At 59.7% G+C, this 27,041-nt stretch overlaps 14 protein-coding genes across 14 annotated transcripts, besides 6 other annotated features; 8 read left to right on the top strand and 6 right to left on the bottom strand.

Annotated features, from left to right (window-relative positions):
- Window positions 1-19: 19 nt before the first annotated feature.
- On the top strand, window positions 20-667 carry PAN0_003d1881 (uncharacterized protein; the record flags this gene model as incomplete). Its single annotated transcript, XM_014802837.1, has 1 exon — window positions 20-667. One exon carries the CDS (start codon window positions 20-22, stop codon window positions 665-667), a length of 648 nt encoding a protein of 215 aa, XP_014658323.1.
- Window positions 668-922: 255 nt separating this feature from the next.
- Window positions 923-2,045: a sequence feature (In-frame stop codon was detected at splice-junction site;~methionine aminopeptidase).
- Window positions 2,046-2,152: 107 nt separating this feature from the next.
- Window positions 2,153-2,243: a sequence feature (In-frame stop codon was detected at splice-junction site;~methionine aminopeptidase).
- A 56-nt stretch (window positions 2,244-2,299) lies between these two features.
- Window positions 2,300-2,337: a sequence feature (In-frame stop codon was detected at splice-junction site;~methionine aminopeptidase).
- A 55-nt stretch (window positions 2,338-2,392) lies between these two features.
- Window positions 2,393-3,145: a sequence feature (In-frame stop codon was detected at splice-junction site;~methionine aminopeptidase).
- A 91-nt stretch (window positions 3,146-3,236) lies between these two features.
- Window positions 3,237-3,388: a sequence feature (In-frame stop codon was detected at splice-junction site;~methionine aminopeptidase).
- Window positions 3,389-3,468: 80 nt separating this feature from the next.
- Window positions 3,469-3,864: a sequence feature (In-frame stop codon was detected at splice-junction site;~methionine aminopeptidase).
- A 380-nt stretch (window positions 3,865-4,244) lies between these two features.
- Window positions 4,245-5,198, bottom strand: PAN0_003c1879 (NAD P-binding protein; the record flags this gene model as incomplete). Its single annotated transcript, XM_014802836.1, has 2 exons — window positions 4,245-5,080; window positions 5,156-5,198. 2 exons carry the CDS (start codon window positions 5,196-5,198, stop codon window positions 4,245-4,247), a joined length of 879 nt encoding a protein of 292 aa, XP_014658322.1.
- Window positions 5,199-5,885: 687 nt separating this feature from the next.
- On the top strand, window positions 5,886-7,180 carry PAN0_003d1878 (glycosyltransferase family 15 protein; the record flags this gene model as incomplete). Its single annotated transcript, XM_014802835.1, has 2 exons — window positions 5,886-6,695; window positions 6,782-7,180. 2 exons carry the CDS (start codon window positions 5,886-5,888, stop codon window positions 7,178-7,180), a joined length of 1,209 nt encoding a protein of 402 aa, XP_014658321.1.
- Window positions 7,181-7,632: 452 nt separating this feature from the next.
- On the bottom strand, window positions 7,633-8,740 carry PAN0_003c1877 (uncharacterized protein; the record flags this gene model as incomplete). The annotated part of the gene is made up of 2 exons (XM_014802834.1): window positions 7,633-8,612; window positions 8,716-8,740. The coding sequence occupies 2 exons, from the start codon at window positions 8,738-8,740 to the stop codon at window positions 7,633-7,635; spliced, it is 1,005 nt and encodes a 334-aa protein (XP_014658320.1).
- Window positions 8,741-9,355: 615 nt separating this feature from the next.
- Window positions 9,356-12,029, bottom strand: PAN0_003c1876 (uncharacterized protein; the record flags this gene model as incomplete). The annotated part of the gene is made up of 2 exons (XM_014802833.1): window positions 9,356-9,596; window positions 9,694-12,029. 2 exons carry the CDS (start codon window positions 12,027-12,029, stop codon window positions 9,356-9,358), a joined length of 2,577 nt encoding a protein of 858 aa, XP_014658319.1.
- A 702-nt stretch (window positions 12,030-12,731) lies between these two features.
- Window positions 12,732-13,751, top strand: PAN0_003d1875 (DUF858-domain-containing protein; the record flags this gene model as incomplete). Its single annotated transcript, XM_014802832.1, has 2 exons — window positions 12,732-13,657; window positions 13,736-13,751. The coding sequence occupies 2 exons, from the start codon at window positions 12,732-12,734 to the stop codon at window positions 13,749-13,751; spliced, it is 942 nt and encodes a 313-aa protein (XP_014658318.1).
- Window positions 13,752-13,904: 153 nt separating this feature from the next.
- Window positions 13,905-14,564, bottom strand: PAN0_003c1874 (uncharacterized protein; the record flags this gene model as incomplete). Its single annotated transcript, XM_014802831.1, has 1 exon — window positions 13,905-14,564. One exon carries the CDS (start codon window positions 14,562-14,564, stop codon window positions 13,905-13,907), a length of 660 nt encoding a protein of 219 aa, XP_014658317.1.
- Window positions 14,565-14,805: 241 nt separating this feature from the next.
- PAN0_003d1873 (tRNA (uridine-2'-O-)-methyltransferase TRM7) lies at window positions 14,806-15,858 on the top strand (the record flags this gene model as incomplete). The annotated part of the gene is made up of 1 exon (XM_014802830.1): window positions 14,806-15,858. The coding sequence occupies one exon, from the start codon at window positions 14,806-14,808 to the stop codon at window positions 15,856-15,858; it is 1,053 nt and encodes a 350-aa protein (XP_014658316.1).
- Window positions 15,859-15,921: 63 nt separating this feature from the next.
- Window positions 15,922-16,853, bottom strand: PAN0_003c1872 (carbonyl reductase 1 9-reductase; the record flags this gene model as incomplete). Its single annotated transcript, XM_014802829.1, has 2 exons — window positions 15,922-16,079; window positions 16,166-16,853. The coding sequence occupies 2 exons, from the start codon at window positions 16,851-16,853 to the stop codon at window positions 15,922-15,924; spliced, it is 846 nt and encodes a 281-aa protein (XP_014658315.1).
- Window positions 16,854-17,176: 323 nt separating this feature from the next.
- Window positions 17,177-18,583, top strand: PAN0_003d1871 (metalloendopeptidase; the record flags this gene model as incomplete). The annotated part of the gene is made up of 1 exon (XM_014802828.1): window positions 17,177-18,583. The coding sequence occupies one exon, from the start codon at window positions 17,177-17,179 to the stop codon at window positions 18,581-18,583; it is 1,407 nt and encodes a 468-aa protein (XP_014658314.1).
- A 119-nt stretch (window positions 18,584-18,702) lies between these two features.
- On the bottom strand, window positions 18,703-20,469 carry PAN0_003c1870 (MFS general substrate transporter; the record flags this gene model as incomplete). Its single annotated transcript, XM_014802827.1, has 1 exon — window positions 18,703-20,469. One exon carries the CDS (start codon window positions 20,467-20,469, stop codon window positions 18,703-18,705), a length of 1,767 nt encoding a protein of 588 aa, XP_014658313.1.
- Window positions 20,470-20,818: 349 nt separating this feature from the next.
- PAN0_003d1869 (phosphoglycerate mutase-like protein) lies at window positions 20,819-22,568 on the top strand (the record flags this gene model as incomplete). The annotated part of the gene is made up of 2 exons (XM_014802826.1): window positions 20,819-20,933; window positions 21,121-22,568. The coding sequence occupies 2 exons, from the start codon at window positions 20,819-20,821 to the stop codon at window positions 22,566-22,568; spliced, it is 1,563 nt and encodes a 520-aa protein (XP_014658312.1).
- A 274-nt stretch (window positions 22,569-22,842) lies between these two features.
- PAN0_003d1868 (complex I intermediate-associated protein CIA30) lies at window positions 22,843-24,045 on the top strand (the record flags this gene model as incomplete). The annotated part of the gene is made up of 3 exons (XM_014802825.1): window positions 22,843-22,915; window positions 23,010-23,596; window positions 23,686-24,045. 3 exons carry the CDS (start codon window positions 22,843-22,845, stop codon window positions 24,043-24,045), a joined length of 1,020 nt encoding a protein of 339 aa, XP_014658311.1.
- A 537-nt stretch (window positions 24,046-24,582) lies between these two features.
- Window positions 24,583-25,899, top strand: PAN0_003d1867 (galactose mutarotase-like protein; the record flags this gene model as incomplete). The annotated part of the gene is made up of 1 exon (XM_014802824.1): window positions 24,583-25,899. One exon carries the CDS (start codon window positions 24,583-24,585, stop codon window positions 25,897-25,899), a length of 1,317 nt encoding a protein of 438 aa, XP_014658310.1.
- Between the last annotated feature and the right edge of the window lie 1,142 nt (window positions 25,900-27,041).

Below are 27,041 nucleotides of genomic sequence, written 5' to 3'. Positions count from 1 at the left end.
ACCACACCACTTTTCAAAGATGCACTCTCGATCGCTTGTTTCGAGCGTGCTGCTTGCTCTCGCCGTGCTCGGCGGCAGCAGCCTTGCCTCGACCGACAGCGCCACGCCCGTTGTCAAGGCGTACGACAACTCGACTCCCAGCGACGCCTACGATGCTGCCTCGCCTCCTCTCACGCACAAGGCTCAGCCTGACGGACGCCACGAGCTGCGCTTTACCCTCATGGGCTGTCCCTCGACCGTGCGGCCCAAGATCTCGGGGACTTCGGGCTCGCAGGGCGAATTCACGCCCTCGCCCCCGGGCAGCATCATCGTGCCCGCCGACTTTATTGGCTCTGTCTACCTCACGGGCGAAGGATGCGGAAAGTACGGCGACAGCTGCCAGTCGGTCGAGCTGACGTTCCAGGCCGAGCCAACCGACACCGTGCAGAGCTACATCAACTTTGATGCGATGAGCGGCAAGAAGTTCCTCTTCCCCGTCAAGGCGAGGTTCGACGATAACAAGGACACGAGCGATGCAGCCACAATCGACTGCGCATCGTACGACTGCATCGACGGCTCCAGGGATCCGGACGACTTTATCTCCAACCGAATCTACTCGTCCACAAAGGGTGTCGGCGTCGACGTCGTCTACGACTGCAGAGCCAACACCACCTCGACTACCGACTAGTCGCGACGCAACCCCCTTGGTCTTGTCGCCTTTCGTCTTCGCTCTGCCACCAACATCTTTCCTTTCGACGCCTCGGGCCCTGGCTGGTTCAGCATCGCTTTGTACACGCCCACTTTCCAGCTCTGTGGCTGGCACCCTCTGAGCTCCCACCACTACACGCTCGTTTGACTCTTCAATGGACATTCGTTTCTCTTTCGTCTCGCACGCGCCTGTCTCTCGACTGTATGTGGTTTGTATTGTTCCTTTCGACGAAGATCAAGCCTTGGAGCGGGGCTTGAGCGCCTGCTGCGTCTCGTCGTCCGTCTTGCCCGTGAGGAAGTCCTCTACGACCTGAACAAACTCATTGGGTTTCTCGGCCTGGCACCAGTGACCTGTCTCCATGTGCACGAGCTTGGCGGTGGGGAAATATGCCAGGTTCGTGGGGATGTTGTGTCTGTTGACGTACTTGCTCTTGTTCCCCTTGATGAACAAGGTCTCGCCGTCCCAGCTGCGTTGTGGCGCATTCTCGCTGCCCTTGATACTGTCGGCCGACGCGCCGGGTGGGTTGTAGGGAAAGTCACCGATCTGCGCAATGTTGTCGCGGATCAGATCCACTGGAATCCTCCAGCTCCATGTCTCTGCACCGGGTGGGTTGCGTGTAAGGTTCGTGAGCAGAAATTGGCGCACGCCGAGGTCGGGTTCGGTTTGCTGAAGAATCTCGTCGGCTTCACTCCGGCTGCGGCAGGGCTTGTCGCGGATCTGCACCATGGCGTCGATGTACCGCTCGAACTCGGGCGACAGCGGACCGCGTTTGGCGGACATGTCTACGCTGACCAAGTTGCGCAGCATTCCTTGAGGAAGATCAGGGTGAAGGGCGACGCTCATGGACACCTTGCCGCCCATCGAGTGGCCGATGAGTCCAACGTTGCTCAGGTTGCGTGCGGACATGAACGAGATCACGTCCTGTGCCATGTCGGCGTATGCGAGACCGTCGATGTGTGGAGACGTGCCGTGGTTGCGCAGGTCGAGCGCATAGACAGGAACACCGAAGCGTGTGGACATGGCTCGGCCCAAGGAACGCCAATTCTGCTTGGACCCAAATAGGCCATGGCAGACGACCAGGGAGCTGACAGGTACCGCAGTGCGACGCTTGGCAACTTGGTCTTCAGTTGGCACGTATGCCTCGAAATCGAGCTCGACAGTCTTGCCGGTGGCTGCGGCGGCGACAGAGACTGCTGGATCCGAAGACGGTGTGGAGAGAAGGCGGTGCTGAGAGGGCTGGCCGAATGGTGCGAGCACACGCACGGAGCGCGACACGGCAGCACCACCGCGCAGGCACTCTCCTCGGAACAGCGTCAGCATCGTTCGATATTTCGACGCTGCTGTCCAATGTCGGGCCCTGTTGAGTGGTGGGTATGATGAAAGTCGCACAGGAAGGTAAGAAGTCGAGTTGATTAAACTGATTCGGGCACCTGTTGATTAAAGGGCCGATTTTTCGAGCCGAACTAAAGCCCGTCCTTTTCGGCAGAGCTACCGATTCTGCATTGACCCGAACCGGTATGACCGGCTATCGATGAGGACTTCTCACCAGCCAGGGCTACTCCAGAGCAAAACAATGACGGCGGTTCAAAAGGGCTCCTCCCTCCCGCTGACGATCATACTCGGCGTGCATGGCGAAAGCAGAAGCAGTGCTGTATTCGGAAACGACGATAGCTAGAAATACATCTCGGGCAGCTCAGCACTCACTTGGCCTCGGTCGTTGGCCCGGACGTGCTGGTTGTCGTCGGGTTGGCATCTTCTGGCGCAGGCGTCGGCGTCGCTGCTCCAGAGGCGGGCGTATCGGCACCGCCGTTGTCAAGCTTGCGGCGCTTCTTCCTCTCCTCGCGCGCCTTGATCTGTTCCTCGAGCTGCTTGCGTCGCTCTGTCGTGTCGATATGCCTCGGTCCGCCCTTGGCAGTGAGAATCTCAACGCCAGTCTCGGTGATGAGAAGCGTCTCCTCTGCGGCGGCCGAACGAGCACCGTCGACGGTGGCGACGGTCCAGTCGTCTGGCCACGACAGATCCCTCCACTCGGAACCGAGGTTGAGCATGGGCTCGATGGTGAAGATATGGCCGGGCTTCATGACGCCGTAGCTCTTCTTGGTGGCGTGGTGGTAGATAGTGGGTGCGGCGTGGAAGCAGTTCGAGATGCCGTGGCCGGTGTAGTTCTTGACCACAGCGCAGCCTTCCGCCTCGGCAAGCGGCTGGATGACGCGGCCAATCTCGCCATAGGGGACGCCTGGGCCGCAGATGTTGATCGCAGCGTCGAGACATTCCCTCGCGACCCTGATGAGCTTCATAGACTCTGCATCCTCCTCGGCCTTCTTGCCGACGGGGAAGGTAGCGTTTAGGTCGCCGTGGTAGCCCTTGTGGAAGAGCGTCACATCGATGTTGAGGATGTCGCCATCTTCGAGCGGACGCTGGTCTGGAATGCCGTGGCAGATGACCTCGTTGATCGAGCTGTGAGAGGCCAAAACAGCGAGCAGAGTGTGAGCAGGTCAGAATGTGTAGCTAACCGGCGGATCAGCTCGTCGGGGTCAGAGCAACGTACGTGCACACGCTCTTGGGATATCCGTGGTAGCCTAGTGGACTGGGGTAGCAGTCGCGCTTGATTGCTTCGGCAAAGACGACCTTGTCGATCTCGTCGGTGGTGATGCCGGGCTTGATGTGCGACGCGGCGATCTCGAGTACCTCGCGAGCGAGCTAAAAATAACAAGAAGGAACGAAAGCGTCAGCGTCAAATGTAGCGAGGCAGGGTGTGAGTACAATGACGAGAGACGTACGGTGGCAGATTTTCGTACGCCTTCCTGGTCAGCTTGGGTGTTGACCTTGATGTTGCGCGATTCGAGAAACTGTTTGAGTGCGTCGAGCGCGAGGCCGAGTAGGAGGAGAGCAAAGAGGGAGGACCAAGGCAGGGCGTCAGCATGGCGTGGACGAGCGAGCACAGGCAGGGCTACGGTCAAAAGCGGAATTCTGACCTGCCACCAAAACTCCAGCCACATCCTCACCCCTTCCCTAGCGTAGTTGGGCCTTCGAATCGACGGTGGAATCTTGGGCTTGGGACTCAGCGGATAGACCGCCTTGACGGAGCCCGAGTACTTGAAGCTGCGGACATTGGCAAATGGGTCGAACGTGGCAATGTTATCTCCAGCGCCGCCGCTGGTTGCTGTTGGCGTCATGATGTGGCAGTGAGTCCGCTACCGCTTTCGATGGTGGTTGCGAAGCAGAAAGCATGGATCGGCATCACCCTTTGGAGCGAACCTAGGATTCGGTGCGGCTGACCCTGAATACTCACGACCCGCCAAAATTTGGACCCACTGCTCCACACGAATTTTCCCAATTTCAGGATGTTACACCTGCGGAGATGACATTTTCGAACATCGCCCGCCGCAAGACCTGCTGGCAGTCTATGCTGGCAATGCCCACGACGACGGCAGTAGGAGCTAGCGGCTGTCAAGGCATGGCTGTAATCAAGCGACACACTAAGCTATGCGAGATGGGATTCCTTTTTTGATTTCTGCGAGGCGAGAAGCGACAAGAGTTACAGAGCGAACGAGACTCAGATGCCGCGGCCACCGGTCACCTCGAGGGTCTGACCGGAGACATACGAGGCGAGCGGGCTGGCGAGGAAGAGGATGGAAGCGGCGGCCTCCTCGACCTCACCTGGCCTGCGGAGGGGAATATCGGCGACGGCGGTGACGGCCTGCTCCTTGGAGTTGCCAGCAGCGGGTCGGCCGGGGATGCCGAGCGCGATCTTCTTGCCGTCGATCTCGATCGAAGCACCGGCCTCCTTGGCCTGGGTGAGACGCGTGTTGATCCAGCCGAAAGCAACGGTGTTGACGCGGACGCCGAAGGGACCCCACTCCTTGCACATGGTCTTGGTCAGGCCAAGGACACCGGCCTTGGCGGCCGAGTAGTTGACCTGGCCGACGTTGCCGTGGGTGCCCGAGGTGGAGGAGACGTTGACGATGGCCATGTTCTCGCGCTTGCTCTCGTCCTTGATGCGGAAGTAGGGTGCGGCGGCGCGGATGATGCGGAAGGGGGCGGTGATGTGGCAGTCGAGCATGAGCTGGAAGGTGGCGTCGTCGGTGGTGTGGGCCATCTTGTCGGCGGTGAAGCCGGCGTTGTTGACAATAATGTTGAGCTTGCCCCACTTGTCGACGGCGGCCTTGACTACGCGCTCGCCAAAGTCCTTGTCCATGACGTTGCCGGCGTTAGGAATGGCCGAGCCACCAGCCTTGACGATCTCGGAGGCAACATCGGACGCCTTCTTGGCGTCGAGGTCCGAGACAACGACGTGGGCGCCGTGGCTAGCGAAAAGCTTGGCGGTGGCGGCTCCGATACCCTGGCCAGCACCGGTGACGATAGCGACCTGGCCCTTGAGCAGAGGGGCGGCTGTGAAGGAATACAAAGAGGTCAGCGACGTTGCTTGCAAGAGGCTCGGGCGCGCACTTTGCTTGGCGTACTTACGACCAGAGAGGTGGCCAGCGATCTGGGAGACTCGTTGAGACATGTTGAAAATATGCGTGCGTTCGTGAAGGCAAAGAGGATGGTATGTGGGGTTGGCGACGATGTTCGGGGCGTCTTGTATAAGTAGGGGCTGTTCCGGGGCATTCCTTCCGTGATGCGGGGTGGAAGCCGGTCGAGCCGAATCGGACCTCGACCTGGGACTGGGGCGGCGGCACGCTCAGGCCGGGCCGAGCAGAGGCCACGATACCCGGTCGAGAGCAAACACACTGCGCTCTTTCTCGGCCGTGCGGAATTTAGACTTGCGACCTAACATTGGAATTCCCCGCAAAAATTGTCGAAAGTCGGGTCGTGGGTTGGCCCGCCTGTCTCCGGTCGCCAAACTGCCTTCTCGCGTCGGTTTTACGCCGAGACAACAATGGGGCACATCAACGGCTGAACCCTGAGCGTTGCAAGCGTGGTGCAAAGTGGGATCCATGCAAAAGCCCACAACCCTGCAGCACGACGCGCGCGCGTTCTTCCAGCTTGGCTCTATGAGCGACTCGAACCCGCAGAACCACAACGCTGGGACCCCGGACCCCGGCTGTCACCACGACGATACATTTAACCTTCATGCTCGACTGAGCTTCATCTAGACCGATCTCGTCTCAATTCAGCAAGAGGCCAAGTCTCACCGCCTGCCTCGAACAGCTCTGCTCAGCGACAGCCACATGGGTGCAGCATCTTCGCCAATATGAACCTGACGCTGCGCTACATCGCCCTGGCGTTTGTGTCGATCCTTTCGCTCCACTATCTGGCCAGCTATACTTCCGTCTCGTATCAGCAGCGGGTGGACACGTTGCGCTCCTCATGGAACTACAATGCGAGTCTGCACGATGCTCAGCAAGCTGCCCAGACGGCAGGCCTCGGCTTCGAATCCATGCCCAAGGCCAACGCATCGTTTGTGGTGCTGTGTCGCGAGGGCGAGATCAACGAGATCCTCAGCAGCCTCCAGCATCTCGAGTCCACCTTCAACGACAGGCCGCATCACCGCTACCCCTACGTATTCCTCAACGACAAGCCGTTCTCGGACAACTTCAAGCTTCGCATCACCAGGGCCGTGTCGTCGAGCGTCGAGTTCGGCCAAGTGCCGCCTGAGATGTGGGACATCCCACCAGAGATCGACATGGTCAGGGCGCGCAAGGCGTGGGACAGGGCCGCGTCCAGGGGCATGCCCTACGGAGGCTCGCAGTCGTACCGACAGATGTGCAGGTTCCAGTCCGGCTACTTTTTCAGACATCCACTGGTGCTCAAGTACAAATACTACTGGAGAGTCGAGCCCAACGTCAAGTTCTTCTGCGATCTCACCGACTTCGATCCGTTCAGGTTCATGCAGCAGAACAACAAAAAGTACGGATTCGTACTCTCCATGCACGAGATCCCCGGCACCGTGCCATCCCTCTGGGTCCGCGTGCGCGAATGGTACGAAAAGAACGCAGAGCTGCTGGCGCCCAACAATCTCTTTGGCTTTGTCACCGAAAACAACGGCCGCGGCTACAACAAGGTATGTTCGCTGCTCCACCGCATCTAGTCTCGCTAGCATGTGGCAGAAACTGACCGATTCCGTCGCCTTTGTATCGTCTCCGTCAGTGCCACTTCTGGTCGAATTTTGAGATCGCCGACATGGACTTTTTTCGCTCGGACGCCTACCTTTCTTTCTTCAAGCACCTCGACCAGGCAGGCGGCTTCTTCTACGAACGCTGGGGTGATGCACCCGTGCACTCGATCGGCGCGGCGCTGCTGCTCGACAAGTCGGAGTTCCACTACTTTGACAACGTCGGCTACTTCCACTCGCCCATCATGCACTGTCCCAAAGTGGCCAAGGAGTCGGCCATCTCGCCATACCTCGGCAGGAGCAGGTGCTACTGCGCCCACGAATCGTCGTTTACCTTTGACGACAACCGCCAGTCGTGCCTGTACAACTACCTCGAGATCATGGGCAAAAACTCGTCCGCTGCAAGGGACAAGTTCATGAAGCTCGACATCTGAGTCTGAACTCTCGGCCAACGATCAAGGCCGGGCTTGTCCAATCTCGCCTCGAGGATGCAAACGATGCCAGTAGGGTATACCCAACACCTGAACACTACCGCCGCCATACCTTCATTTGTATTCTAGTCGTCACTCTGCTACGGACCTTGAAATCTTCTCCACCTCGGGAACGTTCCTGAAACCGCATCGTAGTGACGTCACGATGCACAACGAGGAATGAGGAGAGAACAATGTGACATTGAAGACGTGAACGCAAAAAGAGTCATCACGCCAACGGGGAGGGACGTGAGCGTGAACGAGACGAGACTGCTGCAGAAAGGAAAGCGGCGAGGGGAGCGAGATTGAAGCACTCGCCAGCGACCGCGTGCTGCCTCGGAAAGAAGAGCAGAGCGGAACAGTGCAAGAGGAGAAAGAGCACGGTGCTGGACTCGATGCTACGCATGTTGACGCGCTTACATGTGGGTGTTGATGTCGGTGAAGAACCACTCGACCTTCTTGGACAGGACGGGGGGAAGGGCCTCACCCTTGGGGACGAACTTCTTGTAGAGCTCGGTGTCGAGGAGGATACCCGACTGGGGGCCGTTGGCGCCAGTGTCGCCGGTGGTGTTCCAGTTGCCGCCGTTGTGCTCGATGACCCAGGCGGAAACCCAGTGCTGGGGCTCGTCGCCGTTCTCGGGCACGTTGACGAGCGCGCGAACCTTGCAGCGGCGGTCAAAGAGGTTGTTGAAGTAGAGGTAGGGAACGCTGATGGTGTACTCGGGAATGCCCGAGGGGAAGTCGACCGGGTTGGCAGTGTCGGCACAGGCACCATGGTCGATGCTGGGCTGGGGGTCGAAGTTCTTGGCAGCCGAGTAGGCGTGGAACTTGTACGAGGGGCTGAGGTAGCACTGAACGTCGTTCTGGTCGAGCCAAGCCCACTTGCCGTCCTCCTTGCACTGCTTCCAAATGCAATCGTTGTAGGTGTAGGCAACGTCGTGAGGCACGGGCATGCCCCGGCCGTGGTGCTTGGTGTAGATGTTTACGAGGTCGATGCCGAACTCGGGCACCCTCTGCTTGGGAGCAGCAGCGACAGGAGCCGGAGCAGCCTTGGCATCCTTGGCATCGGTGGCCTCGGTGTCGGCGCGACGGGCAAACTTGTCAGCCGAGAACGAGATGTCCATGGCCTCCGCAGCGGGGAGCAGCGCAGCGGCGGCAACGACAAGAGCAGCGAAAGCGAACTTCATCTTGAATGTCGTACGGGTTTGTCGGCGTGTTGGTGGTAGAGATTGGGCTACTGAGGAAAAGGATAAAGGGTAAGAGGGAATGTGGAGAGAAGGGTGAGGGAGCGAAGATGGAGTTGAGCTCAAACCGCTGGTCTTAAGTACCTGGTCGACGAGTGCAAGACTCGTCGTGGAGAGGCGCTTGTTGCGTACAGCGGGAACGTCCTCGTTGGCTGTTGCCGTTCGGCGTCCCACCGCCGCAAGTGATATCCGGTGGGTTGTTGTCGATGCCCATCGCCACTGACGAGGCACTCTTTCATCTCGTTACCGACTGACGAGGTGGGATTCGCATCGTCGACATCGATGCGCAATGAGAAGTGGGCTTTACGATCTCATCTCGCCCCACTCCTTGCTGGATTTGCGCAGTTGAGGGTCGGTGGTGTCAAATACAATCTGAGCCCGGGGGCGTCGAGCGGACCGAGCGCGATAAAGTCCGCTTGTCCGCGAAGACGGCGAGCGCGGTGCCAAGACATGCTTTTCGTGATGATGTCGCAACGATGAAGAAGCGCCATCGAAGGGGCCGTGCGAATGACCCACTCCCTCGGGGTCGCTCCCGTCGGAGGTAAAAACAAGCGCGTCTACTCACGACCCTCTCGAATGCTAAAAGGTGGGGCGTGGGGTTCGAGATTGCACTTGGTGGTGGGCGAAATGGCATCAGCAGCCCTGAGATGGCTGCGGGCGGTGATCAGATGCGTTTATGAAGGATGTAGGGATCCGCGACTGATCACCGCGCAGTCCAATGGCGAAGCTCAGAAGCGGGGCTCGGAGGAAAAGTTCAGGTATTTGCGCGCCTCGGACGCTTATCTGCACAGACGAGCTCGCGTGCCCACGTGGGTATCACAAGTACATTGTAAGGTTGTCTGAACCCACGGCAAGGTGGTCAAGAACAGGCTCGATGGGTAGAGTGGCGCGATGATCAAGAGCCGCCGCCACCGCATCCGCCGCCGCCTCCGCAGCCAGCGACTCCGCCACCGCATGCGGCGCCCATAGCGACACCGGCACCCATGCCGAAGCCGCTGACGGCCATCATGCCATATACGCCGTACAGGCTGTAGGCGTTGAGCGTCGAATCGCCAGTCGATCCTCTGCTGACGTAGTGGGTGCTGTACAGCGGGCTGTAGTAGAAGGGGTAGAGGCCCGGTGTGTTGTAGCCGAAGCTGCGTGAGATCAAAGAAGAGTGGGGTGGGCTCAGCCAGGGTCTTCGTAAGATCGGTGGTTCGCGGGCGGTGGGGAAGGGGAAGGTGGGGTACATACACAAATGCGCTCTCGTGTCCCTCGCGGCGCTTGCCTTGGGCCCACTCGCGGACCATCTCCTCGCGGAGCTTGTCGTGTCTGTGCTCTTCCTCCTTGACAATCACAGCTTGATGGGCACTCGGATGTGTGGCGTCTTGCCACAGCACTGCGTCATCCTGCTTGTCGCCTGGCAGCTCCTTGGCAGCTCTCCACTTGCCCTTCATTCGCGAGGTGAAACTTGAACCCTTGCCGGACTGGACGGCCTCCTGACCCGGCTCGGTCGCATCTGCGCCACTGCCCATGAGCGCCTTGAGCTTCTTGATGGTGCCAGGGTTGTTGTAGACGCAGCCACACATCGAGTAAGGCTGACCGTATTTGCTCTTCCAGAGCTGAGCGGTGCGATCGAAGGCATCCTTCAGGATGCCCGTCTCGATGGCGTCATCGTGATTGATGAAGCGACCGACGAGCATCTGGCAGTGGTCGTAATAGCGCGCACGGAGCTGATGCGTATGCCAGGCTAGGTCGATATCAAGCGTAGGCGTGAGCAGGTTGTAAGTGGTCGCCATGAGGCCGAGGAAGCGATGATAACGGATGAGGCTGCGTGAGAGCACGTCATCCAGATCGCCACGCTCGAGCAGCTTGGGATGCTTGGACCAGCCAAGATTGCCCATCTCGGTGTTGAAGAAGGACTGTCGCTTGACGGCGTCGACGAGGTCGCAGAGGCCCTCGCCGTAGGCAGCAGCGTTTCCGTTCTGGTAAGGCCGCATGAGGATGGCGATGCGCGCCATCTGCTGAGCCTTTTCTTCGGGCAGCTTGAGGCGAGGCTGGATGGCTGCGCTCGTCCAGCGGTCCTCGAGCCAGTTGCGGAAGACACTGAGATTATAGTCGCACTGCACTGCGACGTGCTCGATCTCCTGCAGCTCTGCGTTGGGTGCCACGCGACGGTCCATGTACTTGGACGCCTCGTTGGGCTTCTCGTGCTTGAAGATGGGAACGAAGAGCGAGTCGCCCATATAGTCCCGGGCGGAGCGCTGCGCATTCATGGATGCAAGCATGGTGCCGGCCATGAAGAAGACCTTCTGGTCTTTGGCGGCCGCAGAGGGTCGACCGGGAGAGACGCGCCACTTGCGGAAGTCGTCGAGGAAACGGCGCATCTGGAGATGCTCGGCGGATACGGGCTGTTCGCAATTGGAGGTGTCTGCGCAGTTGCGCTGCCAGCCGAGCTCGCCGATGCCGAGTTCATGGGGCTCCTTGCCGACGCCGGTCCAGGGGATGTACTGAGGCACGCTGCAACGCGGGCAGTTGACACGGAGGCCAAAGATGGTGCCGCCATTGGATTCCTGCGCGTTTGTGGGATGGCCGGGCGGAGGCAGGAGGCTGAGGTCCCACGGCTGCTTGGAACGTTGGCGCGTGATGCGATCGTCCCAGAAGTACTGCGCATCTTCGACGTTGTTGAAGATGGGGAGGGTGTCGTGAATTCGCTCGGCGAGCTGCTTCAAAGGGAAGTTGTAAAAGGCTAGGAGGCGACGTGTGCGCATGCGCTCGGTGTCCTCGGTCTTTGTGAGAGGGTTGAGGTGGTAGGAGTGGAGCATGAGCGCGACATCGACGGGGGGAAGAGCCCAGGTAGGGAGCTCGAATCCGTGAGTGCGGCCGAGCGCATTGTCTTTGTCGGCGTCTTGCTCCAGCCGAAGGTGCGCCGTGAGGCGGTCTGAGGTGAGGATGAAAGTGAGCCAAAGCTCGAGGCGATAGGCGGCGCGATTGAGGTAGATGCCCCAACGACGCTCGCGGGTGAGCTGGAGGCTTAACTCTGCGGCAGCCTGGTCGGCCTCCTTCTTGGTGGGTTGACGGCCAGACTTGGAGTTGGTGATGGGAGGCGGCTCTGCGGTGGGAGCGTAGGGAGGAGGAGGGGCGTCGATGCCGGGCACGTCGATGTGGCCTTGATCGTGATGACAGGTGGGATAGTCAAAGTACTCGGTGCCGTCGTGCACAGCCTGTCGAAGGCGATCGAAGAGATCGATGAGTCTGAGATGCTGCTTGATCTCGTCGATCTGGATGAGCTGCTGAGGCATGGTGTTCAAGCCGATCTTGACGCCTTCCTTGAGGGCCTTGTCGAGCTCTTTGCGCTCGGCGGGGGACAGACCGGGCCCATCGCAGATCTTGAGCGAGGCGTTGGTGAGTGTGCGGGCGATCTGATCGACCTCGCCAGGAGGGCAGGATGCAGAGGCGGCCGAGGTGGCGCCCACGGCTACGGCATAGTCGGGCAGCTGCGACGCCGGCGGAGAAGGATGAGATGGTGTCGAGTCGGGCGATGCCGACGACGAGCCGTTGCTCAGCGGCGGCGTCGGTTGAGCCGTCATGGTTTGTGTCTGAGATCTCTGAAGTTCGAAGGGCCGCAATGGAGGTCTTCGGCTGGTCCGATCAATGATGGTGGTGGTGCGGATGGCCAATCCAAGTGGCGACACACCAATCAGCAAGCGTGCAGGCAAAGGTGGCCGACCAATCAAAGCTGTTGCGGACCACGGTGGCGTGACGGCCTGTGCCTGTCGACTCGGGGCGGTTATCTCGCTTAGCCGTGCTCAAGGGACAAGGCGAACTGGGCTCAGGTGCTGTACAGTAGCGTGTCTAAGCGTGCCCGGCCAGGGTCTCAGCAGAGCCCAATTTGATTTGCGCTGAGCAGCACGCGGGGAAGCAGAGCGGCGCTTAGAGCTCACAACACGCCACTCACGGCTCTTGTTGAGCAGCTGCAGCGAACCCTGCACGGAAGCCCGGGCTGTTTCTGAATTCGCGCGTGGGGGCTGAGCTTTATCGTCGGCCGGAGCTGCTCCGAGTCGCCGGCTCAGCTGATCAATTTTCCGTCCCTTTTTTGTGCTTCTTTTTGTGTTCCTTTTTTGCATCAGTTCTTTTTCTTGCGACGAACCTTCGTGGCGGAACCGAAATGAGCGCTTTTTCGAGGGCAGGACCCTGAAGTGCTCTTGATCATCCTGCTCGCATCCTTCTTCCCTCTCCATCTCGGCCACTTCTTCGCGAGCCATCGTCTTGATTCGCCTTGCTCTGCAACAATGTCGGCGATCCGAATCGTTCACCCGAACCCGGACGTCAAGCGCGGCGTACAATACTGGGAAGGCGTCGAAGCGAGCGTCGACGGCGTGCTGGGCGGCTTTGGCCATGTCTCTCGCGTCGAATCGCTGGGCTCGCGCTCGTTCCTTCTTGGCCTTCTCCCATACCTCTCCTTCTGCGCACCTGCCTCGTCCAACGTGTCCTCCTTCCAGTGGAAGAAGGACCGTATTGCAGAGCGTGGTGGCAAGGGCCGCGCCTGCACACGTGCGCTCGATTGCGGCGCCGGCGTCGGCAGAGTGACCGAACACAGCCTGCTGCCCATCTTCGACGAGGTGCACATGGTCGAGCCCGTCGCCAAGTTCCTTCTCGAGGCAAAGAAGCAGTCTGCGTCATGGGCGCCCATCAAGACGCCGCCAAGCAGCTCGCCGTTCCAGGCGCGCAAGGCGGTTCACTTCCACTGCGCCACCCTCCAAGACATCGACCCCAGCAAACCTTACTCCTCTGCCGCGCCTGTAGATGGCGACATCATCCCTCCTACCGTATCGATCGACGACGAAGCAGCATCATCGAAGGATGCGTCGGAAACGACAGCGGAGCAGAAAGGCGGCGTGGCCGGTTCGCAAGATGAGCCAGTGACGTACGACTTGGTCTGGGCTCAGTGGTGTTTGCAGCATCTTTCGGACAAGGACTTGATAGCCTTTCTCCAACGTTCCAAGGCAGCACTCAAAGAAGGCGGCATCATCGGGATCAAGGAAAACGTCTGCACGGAAGAAGCCGATGGCACGGAACGCGTATGGTACGACGACGAGGACCACAGCATCACGCGCTCCACCAAGGCGTACGAGCGCGTCTTCACCGAGGCTGGCCTCGAAATCGTCAAGTGCGAAGTGCAGGTGGGCATGCCCGCCGAGCTCTTTGTCGTCAAAATGTGAGTTTTTTCTGTATACCCTCTGCATTCGCGGCGAGAAGCAGGACAGCTGACACTCCGGTTCTTCGTTTCTCACAGGTGGGCTCTGCGCTAGGCGCGACTTGCACCAGGATCCGATGCCGCTGAAATGGAAGAGAGACATAGACACAAGTCATGGGTGCACCGGGAAAAGAGCATGAATTGAAGTGGACATCGGCCCATGGGGTATCTAATGAGTGCAGTGCTTTGCCAACGGGGCGGCAGGATTCTAAGAAGTGGACTTGCGAATCTTGTCGAGCATGACGTCCATCCTTGCGCTCAGGTTGGGCTGGCCCCTCGCCTGTCCGGTGCGGCTGCCGCTCGGCTTGTTCCAGAGCTTGTTCTGCTTGAGCCGCTCCTGCTCCTTCTCCTCCTTGGTGCGCGTGTCTCTCACCCTCTCCTCTTCGTCCCTACGCGCGGCTGGCTTGGGCAGCGGATGCGGCAGAGGCTTCTTGCCCTTGCCCTTTGGCGCCCTCTTCGGCCTCAAGTCCTGCTTGGCTCCGAACAGTGCCAGATCCGATTGCTGCGCTTCGTCATCGCCGTTTTCAGGAGCAAACCGGCCCTGGTCTTTGGGCAAGCTGAACGGAAGAGCCGACTCGAGCTCGGCACTTCCGGCTGCACTGCCACGCTGGCCTAGTGGTGCTGCATTTGCGTTGGTGCCGCTGCTACCGGACTGCGCCTTGTCTTGCTTCAGCTGCTTGTAGTACTCCTTCTTCACCTTGGCTTTGTGGATGAGCTCGGCCTTGATGCGCTTGTGCTTGCCCAGGTAGGCGCCGTCCGGAAGATGCTTGGGCCTAACTTGGAAGCCGCCGGTCTTCTTGCCATTCGAGGGCGTGGCGGATGTGCGGTGCTTGATAAGCTGCTTCTTGGAAAGCTTTGGTGGCGCCATGCTGTCTGTACTGCACGCCGTGGGCTAGGTGCGAACGTCGCGGATGATGGGTCAAGGTGGCCAAGTCGAGTGGAAGCAAAATTTCCAGAGTCGCCTTCGACAAATTTCCCTTTGCAGCAGAGCAGCCGAGTGGAGGCGGTCCCGGGTTCCGGACTTCGAGTTCTTCCACGCGCCCGCAAGGTCAACTTTTTCTCTGCTCACACCATCACTGCATCGGCCTTGCTTTACTCAATCCGCAAAGATGGGCAAATCTACCAAAGACAAGCGCGACATCTACTATCGCCAGGGCAAATCGGAGGGCTACCGAGCGCGATCGGCCTACAAGCTTCTGCATCTCAACGAGCAGTACGGCTTCCTCGGTGGTGCGGACGAATATGCGCTCGATGCGACCGACCCGACTACCTCGACTTCCGACTCAGTCCCAAGCGCGAATGGATCCGCATCCTCTGCGCGGCGCTTTCCAACGCCTACACGAGTCGTTGACCTGTGTGCTGCTCCCGGCTCGTGGTCACAAGTGCTCTCCCGACGCCTTGCCTCGGTGCCCGATTCGCACCTCGTTGCGGTCGACCTTCAGGCCATGGCCCCCTTGCCGGGTGTCACACAAATTATCGGCGACATCACTACACCTGCCACCGCCGATGCTGTGAGTCGTGCGCTCTCAGACGGTCCCAACGCTACCGGCACCGATCTGAAGGGCAAGGGCAAGGCTCGCGCTCAACTCATCGTCTGCGACGGCGCTCCCGACGTCACCGGCCTGCACGACCTCGACGAATACCTGCAGTCCCAGCTCCTCCTCGCGGCTACCCAGATCACATTCCGTATCCTCGAAGAGGGCGGCACCTTTGTCGCCAAGATCTTCACGCAGCATCCTCAGGCTGGTCTCGGCGCATCGCTCGGCAACATGGACCTCAAGGGAGCACGCCCAGCGACATCAGGCGCATTGCTCGCGCAGCAACTCCGCACCTTCTTTGATCAGGTCGACATCGCCAAGCCAAGAAGCTCGCGCCTCGGCAGTGTAGAGCACTTCCTCGTGTGTCTCGGGTTCCGTCCACCCAAGAACCTCCCGAAAGGCATCGTCGGCAGCCTCGCAGAATCTGCGCCCAATCAGGAGGCACCCTCACCAGCTGATTCCAGCGACGACGGCGACCGAGACGACCTCGTCCAGTACGCCCACAAGCTCAGGTCGCAACTCCAACGGCCCGATCTGCCCCGACACCTGCAACAATCGCACACCCAACTCGCCGCCACACTGCCATTCGTTGCGCACGGCGACCTGAGCGGCTTCGACCAATGATGATCAGTGCTCTCTGCAATTCCAACAACATCCGAGCATCGTGTTGTTTGATTCTATAGGGCCTTAGCTGCTTTGCTTAAGCTCCCAGTCATACGCCTTTTTCTCGAACCAGAACTCGCCTGGCTTGGCGTCGGTCTTGTGCAGGGAGAGCAGCACGGGCGTCTCGGCACCCTGATCCAGCGTCTTGTGGCCCTTACCTTTGGTCATGTCGGTGTTGACATCTGCGTCGGCGAAGAAAGAAATATGCGAATTCCGGTCAGAACAATGGAGCAGGTCGCTAGCCGAGATGGGGAAAGGTGATACTTACAGCCTGGACAGCAGGAGAAGACGTCGACACGCTTTCCTTGCTGCTTGTACACTTCGGCCAGTGCACGGATGTATGCGATCACGCCGCTCTTGCTCGTGGCGTACGCTGCTCCCTTCCAGCCCTTCTCCTTCCACGTGCCGTCGGCTACGACTTGCTGGAACTCCTCCATGAGCCTGTCCACATCCTCGACCGTCTTGGCGTTGCGAAATCGATCGCGCACCTCGTCTCCAAATCCACGTAGTACGCCCGTCGACGAAGCGATCGTCACAATCCTGCCGCCATCCTTCACGGGGATGTGGTCAATTACATCCTTGACGGCGTAGTAGTTGGTGGCGACCGTCTGCTTTGCAACATTGGCATCAAAGCCGTCCATTGCGATGCCAGCGTTGTTGACCAGGATGTCGATGCCCGGCTGAAGCTCCGAGGCGAGCTTGGTCACCGAGTCGTGCGACGACGTGTCGAGCTGTCGCACCTCGATCGAGACGCGCTCGAGCACGTCCTTGGCCAGCTCGGCGTAGAGTGACTTGCGCGCCTCTTCGCCCTTGCTGACGTCGCGAGAGCCCAGGTAGATCGTAAGCTTGTCCGACGGCGACGTGTAGAGCGAAGAGGCCGGGAACTCGTTGGCGAGCCGGCGCACGATGCCGTAGCCAAGGCCGCGGTTGCCTCCAGATACAAGTGCAGTCACCATGTCTGTCTTTTTTTATGGAAGAGGGTGGCCGATGTGATGTGGTGGATGAGCGCAACGAAGCTTGAGTCGAGGTGGCTATATATGCCCCCAATCTAGGAAGAGGCGCTGACTGATGCGGCCATGCAAAGGCCGAGTGGAGCAAGCTCGAAGCGCATGTGGAGGTTGAGCGTCGGAAATATTTCCAGCTCCAAGCGGAACGAAGCTGCTCGGAACAAAGGGTCCTCCGCGGGTGACTTTGCCGTCATTGCGCACGTACGTTCCATCCTCCCATCCACATCCATCAGAACACCCCTTCTACCATAGACACTCATTCCACTTTACGCATGGCTTCTTTTTCCGCAACGAAACAAGGGCTGCGCTCCTTGGCCGCTCGGGACGGCGCTCCCATCCATCCTGTCACCGCTCTCGGACCCATGCGAGCCGCCACGTCTTCCAGGCTCATTCACAGCTCGTTCGCCAGGGCAGCAACATATGGACGCTTCAACGATGGCAAACAGCCTCTCTCATCCATCTGGCAGCGGAACATGTCCTCATCCCCGTCGGTGGGCCGAGAACAGCTGTCTGGCGATCAGCTGCGACGCCAGCTCGAAGAACAGCTGTTTCGCCGCATTGGACAAGGCGCCCAGGGCCAGTCTCGCTCGCAACAACAGCCTGTGCAATACCAGCGCTTTGGTGGGGGCGGTGGCGGCGGCGGTGGAGGAGGTCGCAAAGGATGGCGCCTTTCGCGGCCGCCTGTGCTCGTTCTGATCGCGCTCGGCGGTGGCGGTGTCTACTACGTGACGCATCTCGAGCAGGTTCCTGAGACCGGCAGGTGGAGGTTCATCGACGTCAGCCCGGAACAGGAGCACGAGATGGGGAAGCAATCGTTACAGCAGATCCTCACAGAGTATCGCGATCGCGTGCTCCCCGCGTCGCATCCGTGCTCGAAACACGTTCGTGCGGTAGCAAGTCGCATCGTGGCGGCTCTGGACAAAGCGGTGGACAGCAGCAATCAGCCGATGCACACAAAGGGCGATCCGAACCTTACGCACCATTCGCACGGCCAAGAGGGTGGCATCAGCTACGGACAGTCTGGTTCCGACTCTCCTTCCTGGTTCGGTGGGAAGTCCGAGGCGCCCGCAGCCAAACCCGCCACCCAGTGGGAAGTCTACGTGATCGACGATCCCAAGCAGAAGAACGCATTCGTGCTTCCTGGCGGCAAAATCTTTGTGTTCACGGGTATCCTGCCCATCTGTCAAAACGCCGACGGCCTCGCTACGGTGCTGGGACACGAGGTGGCACACCAAGTCGCGCGACACTCGGCAGAGAAGGTGTCGGGCTACAAGGTGCTTGGAATTGCCTCGCTGTTGCTCGATGCGCTCGGCCTGGATATCGGGCTGAGCAGGACGGCGCTGACGTTGCTGATGGAGCTGCCGAACTCGCGCACGGCCGAATCCGAGGCCGACTACCTCGGCCTGCGCATCATGAGCCGCGCGTGTTTCGACCCGCGCGAGGCGAGCAAACTCTGGACACGCATGACCGAGTCCGAGGGCGACGAGGGGAAGGGAATCTTAGGCAGCGCACAAGCGGTTCTGTCCACACACCCCATGTCGAGCAAGCGCATCAAGAACATGGAGAAATGGCTGCCCGAAGCAATGGATACCAGGAATGCATCCAACTGCCCCGCCCCGCAGCAGGTTGATGCTTTCCGCTCGGCTGCCAACCAATCACGCCAAGCTTCGCCCTTCTAGCCTCGGCACTTGTTGCCAGTTGTAGACTCGGTCACGGGCGCAATGCACATACAAGTCGATGGAAATAAAACTCAATGCTTTTTCTATTGATTCCCTCTTATAACTTAGTGTGCACGCGATCACTGCGACTTGGGATGCGACTGCAAGTTGACGCGCCAGGCCGAGGGCGGTAGCGCCTGCAACTTGCGACACGCCGGAATGATGAATGTGACCAGCAGCGCTGTGCCGACGACGACGCACAGCGTCGAGGTCCAATAGTATCCGTCGCGTTCGATGTAGCACTCTCCTCCCGCCGCTGAGCATGCCGCCTTGCCCAGGTCCGAGGTGCATTCGTTTCCACCGATGCCCTTGGACGCCGTCGCCCACAGCTTGGCGATCTCGGCGTCCTTGAGAAGCAACGCGCTCGACGGCGGCTGGCAGCTCGAAACGGTGAATAGATCCACCGCCTTGAGTACAAAGTATCGCGGCCACGTGCCGCCGAGATTGGACACGGTATTGAGCAGCGTCATGTATGTGCCGCCGATGAGCGGGTCTGCGATCTGCGTGTGGAAGGCCGAGATGCCGACAAACTGCACCGTGGACGCAAAGCTGCCAGCCACAGTGCTAGCGATGACCACGAAGAAGTAGCCCGCACCAATGGGTGCCGATGGCATGCCGTGGACGATCGCCATGGACAACACGGCGAATCCGAGGCGGAAGAAGAATGCCACCACCCAAGGCTGCAACGCCTTGTCGCCCTTGCTCCACCTCGCGGCGAGGTAGCCAAAGATGAGCTGGAAGGGAAAGTCGATGAGCACCGCCAACGCGAGGTCCTCCTTGCCGAATCCCTTTTCGACGAGCTTGAGTCCTGTGACTGCCTCGTTTGCCTGGAAACCGATCTTGGCGACAAAGTGGATGAGGATGAACGTCTGGACGTGCTTGAGCTGGCAGATGCGCCACATGATCGAGTAGACCTTCTTGACGTCCATGTCGGGCGCATTGTCCGCCTCTTCGTCTTCTTTCTGGAAGAAGAGCAGCCATGAGGTCACCACGATGAAGCCGACTGCCCAGAAACGCATGTAGGCCGACAGCGACAAGAGCGGATAGTCGAGCGGCGCCGATCGGAAGTACTTGTTGCTGAACTCGACCGAGTTGAACGCAAGGAAGACGGTGAAGCTGAGGAAGTAGCCCGAGTTGAGACCAACAGTCTGGGCCGTGCTGGCGTACGAGAGATTCTCCTGCGAGAGCAGCGTGAGCGCCCAGCCGTCGACCGCAATGTCCTGCGTGGCGGCAAAGAGGATGAGCACGAAGAAGATGAGCGTGATGAGCTTGACGTTGGGCAGGTCGGCGAGGAGCAGCTGGTCGACGTTGCGCGAGAGGTACCAAAACATGACGCCGACGATGGTCTGGATGGGCACGATCCAGCTCTTGCGGCGACCGAGCGAGAGCTTGCCGATCAACGGAAGCTGAAGCTCGTTGACAAACGTCGAGTCGACGATGGGACTCCAGAAGAGCTTGAGCGAGTACGGATACGTGCAGAGCATGAAGAAGCCAATGTCGCCGTAGCTGAGCTTGGTCTTGAGGAGGAACGGCATGGTGCCGAATGCAAGACCGACGGGAACACCCTGAAGCAGGTAAAGCACGACGAGGAGGATCATGGCACGCTGGTCGCGCGGCGAGAGGTCCATGAAGCCGGAAGCCTCCTCTTCGCCTCCTTGCTTTGCATCTTTGGTCTCGATGTCTGCCTCTGCGATCGAGGCGTGCCGTGTCGCAAGCAGGTCGGAGGTCTCGACTGCTTCAGATGAGGGCGTGCCGTTGGCCATGGCTGCTGTGGGTCTCTGGCGCAGCTTGACATCGTCGCCGGCTCCATTTGCCAGCGACTTCTTCGTCCCCTTTGCGGCTCCCATATTGTGTCTCTGTCCTTCGACACTTGCGAGCCGGATCTGCAAGTATGATGCGATGGAGGAAGATGTTAGAGACCAGAGGACAACTCAGCAGTGCTTGTGTGTGACATGCAGTCGCCTCCGCACCGGCGCGGCCACGCGCGTCCATCAAAAAAAGGTCCCGCGTTCCACGTCGACCGGTCGTCCTTCCAAAGCAACACCAGATTTCCAAATTCAAGTTTGTTAGGCCGCCACGAACAGAGGTCCATCGAGAAAATCATCTGCAGCGTGGCTTGACAACTGCCGGCAGCTGTGAGTGTTCTTGCAGCTTTGGCAGTCTAGGAGCCCAGCAGAGGAGCGTAGATTTTGACACATGACCTTGCGGAACCAGCCACCGTTCGGCTACAAGCCGGACCAATGGCCGAACGCTGAGGCTGCCGATAAGGGAGCGGCAACGAAGCTTCTTTTCCAACTCAAGCCGCTGGTCCGTCCGCGGCTGCACAGGGCGCTTATCCAGTCTCGCTCATCTCCGAGATGGCCTCCTCCCGCCTCGGCTGCGGCTGTAGCCTCTCACAAGGTTGCTCGGGGCCTCAAAGGGCTGCGACATGACCAGCCGACAATAGACAAATACGTTTAACCTCTAACCACATCAACCTCATCCCCTTCCCTGTTCAGCCGAAGCCGAGAACCGATCCGGAGAAGCGTATCCTACTGCACGAACAATGTCGTCTCCGGTGACCGGCGTCGTTGTGCTCATTCGACACGGTGACAGGCAGGGATTCTACCAGTCGCCCTCCACCTACAGCGCCTCCAAGACCAACCTCACCGTGCTCGGCTACCTGCAGGAGCTCAACAGCGGCGCACAGCTTCGCACTCGCTACCTCGACACAGCCTCTCCGCTTGTCATCCAGGGCGTCAACACCAACGTCGCCGAGAATGTGCAAATCTCGGTGCAGGCAGATGCCGGAGGCGAAGGTGGCGTGATCGTCGAGAGCGCTAATGCTTTCATGCAGGGGCTCTTCCCTCCTTTCAATGAGACCCTGGTGCTGGCCAACGGCACGACTGTCGCTTGGGACAACCGCGCCCAACTCATCCCCGTAGAGACCATCGAACCAGACCAGTCGTTCGTCATGGAGCCTTGGACCGACTGCGACAAGTTCGACGACTGGACCAGCACCTTCTACAGCAGCGCCGATTTCAAGAGCAAGAGTGAACTTGCACAGCACTTCTACGACTCGCTACCTGCTTCGCTCATCGGCAATCGTCCCAAGACGCTCGTCAACGCCTGGAATGTCTTTGACTTCCTCAACGTCGAGAGAATCCACAATGCCACCTTGGCTCCGATGATCACCGACGACATTGCACAACAAGCCTTGTTTTGGGCCAATTACCACGAGGCCGGGCTCTTCAGCAGCCCCGATCCCATGTCGATCGGAAGCATCGCCGGTCGAGGCATCCTCAATCCACTCACCGATTCGATCCGTCGCGTAGCCAATGCCTCGGACCCACTCAAGGTGTCCGTGCTGGCCGCATCGTACAAGCCCTTCTTTTCGCTCTTCAGCCTATTCCAGATGCTCGACCTGCAGGGCAAGCTGGTCGACTACGCCTCGGCCATGGTGTTTGAGATTCATCAGGACAACACCATGCAGATCTACTTCCGCAACGGTCCGAACGGCAGCTTGGATGCCCACAACGTGCTCGACTCGGCGAGCTTGCCTGTTGAGACATTCCTGCAGCACTACGACCCGGTCAAGCTCGATACCTTGGCGGAATGGTGCAACCTCTGCGGCGAGACCACGGCACGCGGCTGCGCGGCACTCAACGCTCTCAACGGAACCGGAAGCGGCGGAAGGTACTCGGACGTCACTTCGACTACGGGCAAGCACGAGGTCTCTCCTGTCGTGGCAGGTGTTATCGGTGCGTTGGTCAGCCTTGCGCTCGCCGCTGTTGTGGTGGCGGCTCTGTCCTACCTCATGGGTCTGACGGTGATCAAGCGCAGCAAGGGGGCTTACCCTAGGCGCCAACACCTCCTCGCTCCGGCGTCTTCCAGCACCGTGCATCGTCAAGGCAACAGCGTGGAGCTTCATTCCAACCTGGACCACAAAGATTCCCATGTAGCATAGCTCTCCAAAAGTCACTGCTTTTCACCACTGTGCCCCCGCGGATTTGAGTTGCGGAAGATGATGGACCCTGAACCTGAGACGGCTTCTTTCTGGCTGTAAAATAAAAATGAGCCTCGGAACTCGGACGTGACCGGATGACCTGCTGAGTCAAAAAGACGAGCACGCCTCCACAACTCCGTCTCGAGGTGAAGCCTAGCTCGCCTGTCTGTGTCTCCATCCAACACCATCGAACCTCGGTCCAAGGCGGCAAGGCAGTTCGATCAAGCTGTTGGCAATGTCGCTGCTCAAGGCTTTTGGTCAGGCGCTTCAGCGCTCTGTTGAAGTCGCTCGAGATGAGACCGCAAAGAGTATGTCTAAAGCCCGCCATCGTTTCCATACGCGGTCGTTGGATCGTCTTTTACGCCATGTCTTGCTGACCCTGTCCTCCCAATCGTATCGCAGTGATGCGCATGGAGATCTCTCCAACGTCCAAGAATCAAGGAGCACTGCTCATCTACGCCATGACGCAGCCGGCGCACCTGTCGAACTTTGCGACCGGCTCGGATTCGGACATCGGTGGTCTGTCGCAGTGTCGGCTGGGATTGGACGAGTCGTCGCGAGGACGCTTCTACGGCACGCTCTCATCGCAGGTGCCTCGTGGTGGCAAGATTGAGAAGAGTGGATATGCGGGCTTCCGCAACCGCAACCGCCCCACACTCTTTGGCAACCAGTGCTGGGACACGACGGTGCACCCCTACCTCGCCCTCCGCGTCAGGAACAGGCTCGCCAAGAAGCCAATCGCCGGCGCTGACAAGAGCGAGCATGCAGACGCCGGTGCGGGTAGCGGCCTGCGTGCGGCACTCCACGCGAGCGGGCCTTCGGGACCCGCTACCAGCCGTGCGGTTCATGCGCTCGGCCTTGGCAGGAAGGAGCTGCCGGGCCCCAAGTTCTTTGTCAACATCCAGACCGACGGACCCGTCACGAGCGACCTTTTCCAACACCGCCTGTACCTCGACGAGAGCAAAGGTTCCAACTGGCAGACAGTGATCGTAAGTAGCGCCTCGCGTCTCCGTCCTCTAGCTCTCAACGCTGACTCGTTGCCTTTCACGCAAACTGTTCACCTCGGTCGGCCTGACAGATTCCGTTCAACGACTTTGTGCTCACCAACACGGGCCAGGTGTCCAACTCGCAGGTGTCGATGATGCGCGAGAAGATCCGCACCGTCGGCATCTCGTCGGTGCTCGACGTGCCCGTGCCACCGTCGGCGTCTAAACCGCCGAGCAAGGACGCAGCTCCCTCTGCGCTCTCCCGAAACTCGCGCGAGTCCGAACAGGAAGAAGACGACTGGGCGGTGGATGGCGACCTTCGCGCGGACGACAACCTCGACTCAGCCCTGCGAGGCAGCAAGAGGGGCGCAACTTTCAATTTTGACCTCGGCGTCGAGAGTGTCTATGCTGTGGGAGAGCTGGAGGAGCTCGACGGCCTGTTCCAGCAGTAATCACTTCTTTGTGCTGAAATTCATTGTGACTGGGACTCTCACTTCTGAATCTCTGAAGTCTCCCATGCGGGGCGAGAAAGCAGTGCGGGGTGCCTCGATCCGAGGCAGCCTGTTCGGCTTCCCCGCATCTATCTCAATAACTTCTTTCAAAACAAGAGTTGAGCAAAGGCGGCAGGCCTGATGCGGGGAGGGAAGGCGGACCCTGCGGAGGACGTTGCCGAGCATGAGATGGCCGGGCGTGCTCGGGGTTGACCGGTGCCGAGTCTACTCGCGTAGGGGCTGACACCGGGGATCTCGTTCGAGATTACCGGTCGCGCCACTGCATATTTGCGGTTTGGAAGAAAGCCGCGAGCAGTGGGGAAAGGCCGATCGGTGTGGAGGCAATTGGCGCGGCGGCAAAGTCACCGACGACCGTGCGCACGCTTCACCCCACCGGGCATCCCGCTCTCTTATAACCCCGAGCCTTCTCTTCCACCACGCCTGACTCTTCCCTATACCCAGAACAACACCACCGCATCAAGTCTATCCACAGCAAATATGGCCCTGGATCCTTTTGAGCCCATCGTCTTCGGCGCCGAAGGCGCAGAGCTGGTGGCGACCGTGCTGCCATACGGCCTCACGATTCACACGATCGGCACCGAGGAGGGCGAGGACTTCATCGGCGGTCCCGAACACCCGCGCGACCATCAAACTCGAGGCCGAGCGTTCCTGAACCCGATCATCGGTCGTTTTGCCAACCGTCTTCCCGTGGGCAAGATCGACTACACTTCGGCCAGCGGCCATTCGGGCCACCTCCAGCTCGAGGAGTACAGAGGACCTGGTGTTGTGCTTCACGGCGGAGCCGAGGGCGAAAAGGAGAACCAGGTCGACAGCATCGTGCAGCACGGTCCGTTTGACAGGTGCTACTGGCAGCCTCTGGACACCAAGGAGAGCAAGTTCTTCTGCGATGCAGGCTATGCTTCGACGAGCAACCCGACGGGCAAGCAGAGCAGCCTGATCTTTGCGATCGAGTCGCCCGACGGCGACTCTGGGTTCCCAGGGAAGCTGCGTGTCGAGACGCTGATTGCGCTCGTCCCGGGCTCGGGCTCGGACAGCGTGATGGGCAAGTCGGCAGGTAAGCTGTTGATTCGCTACCGTGCCGCCCTCGCATCCGACGGCTCCGTGGAAGCCACGCCTTTCAACATGACGCACCACTGGGGCTTCAACATGTCGGCCTCGAACGAGCAGGCGTGCAAGGCCGAGAACGGCACGGTGACCGAACAGATCATCCAGATGTACCCACCACCGGGCAAGCCGCTGTACCATCTCGACATCGACCCAGCGATGCTCGCCACGGGCAAGATGAATGTCACGACCGGAGAGCCCGAGACCTTCTCCAATCCCGGCTCGCACCACTGGGACAGGAAAGACGGCAAGCGCATCTCGGATGGCATGCCCGCGAACGGCTACGACGACTTTTACCTGTGGGGACCCGACGCTTCGGTTCCTCAGGCGGACGAGATCAGCAAGATTGCGACCGAGGCGACCAAGCGCATGCGCGTCACGTCCGAGTCTGCCGGCCGCTCCGTGCTCTTCTACTCGAACCAGGTCGGCGTGCAGATGTACACTGCCGAAGGCCAGCCCGAGCACCCCGCTGATCCGGCCCAGTCGGGCGGCGTGATGAAGCAGGCTCACCGCAAGGGCGGCCAGCCCGACAGCGGCAACTTCAAGCGCAGCTTTACTGCCATCGAGTTCGGCGGACCGCACTGCGGCTTCCTGCACGACGGCCTCGCAGACATGGGTGGACGCGAAGAGGTGCTCGAAAAAGGCCAGATCTACGATAACTGGGTCGTATGCGAGGCCTTCCGCAAGTGAGGTCATCGCGTGAGAGCATGTCCGTTCATCACGGCCGATGTAGCCCGATTCCGAAACCAGCGAATGAAAGCATTATTCAAGAGACGTACGAGAGGATCGTGACTTTGCAGGGTGTGATTGGGGCGTGAGCACTGCAAGCCAAGAAATGGCGCGGCCGGCGCAGGAACACACGGCGTTGTATCCGAAGACAGAGCTGCAGCTCAGGTGGAATTTTGGGGGTTGCAAGCCTCGAATGCGCGGACTGCGCAGCGACGACACCGTAAGGGTAGGGTTACCGGCCCGCATCGAAGACAGAAGACCCGCGCACTGCTGACAGCGAAACCAGGATCGACGTGGCTTACTGAGACACTGTCGATCAAACCCTCTTCGCCACACCGCTTGCTCGACTGTGGCGGCAGCGAGCTGTGTCAGCTGGTCTGGCCGGGTTCACCGCCGGCCATGGCAACCCCCCTTGAGTGCAAAGTCGCTGTGCAAAGTGCTCAGTTGGATCGAAAGTGCGCATTTCATGTTGGAGCCGTCGGCGTCGGAGCTTGAAAAACGAGCGCGTTGGCAGCCGACTCAAAGCTTTGTTCTCTCGGCGCGACTTGCCAGCGAGGCAGGAGCAATTTCGCAGGCCGAGAGGTGCAGATCCTCGGCTCCTCCGTCCGGGCGATTGAAGCTCCTTTGTACAGCAGCGCAGACAGAGAGAGCGATGTGATTGAGCAGTTCCGATGCAAGGACGCCTCCCGCGACTTTGTTCGGATCAACCGCCGTTGGGGTGATGAGGTGATGCGCAGGGAAGACAGCAGCCGGCACTTCCGACGCCGTCTTGATGCGGTTGTCCCATGTTCGCTGCAAGAACTGCAGCTAAGCCTGTTGAGCTGCATGATCTCGACAACCGAGACGAGAACACCGCTTCCCAAGTTCCTGAAGCGCTGCAGTGTTGCCGTTCTGCCGGTCCGTTGCAGGGCGCTACTGGCTAGACGTTGCCAGCGCGTTGAGCCGCAGATGATCCCCTCACCCTTTGCACGATCAGAGAGGGAAAGAGGGCGTGTGATCGCTGCATGCGACAGCGAGCGTGTGTCAAAGGTGTGATCACAGATGCGACAGATGTTCTGCGTGAGAACAGGCTCATACAGAGTAAGCTGCCGAGACTGTAACCT

Source organism: Moesziomyces antarcticus (assembly GCF_000747765.1).
Source record: "Moesziomyces antarcticus DNA, scaffold: scaffold_v10003, strain JCM 10317, whole genome shotgun sequence".
Taxonomy (NCBI): Eukaryota; Fungi; Basidiomycota; class Ustilaginomycetes; order Ustilaginales; family Ustilaginaceae; genus Moesziomyces; species Moesziomyces antarcticus.
This window is presented reverse-complemented; position numbering and strand designations above follow the sequence as displayed.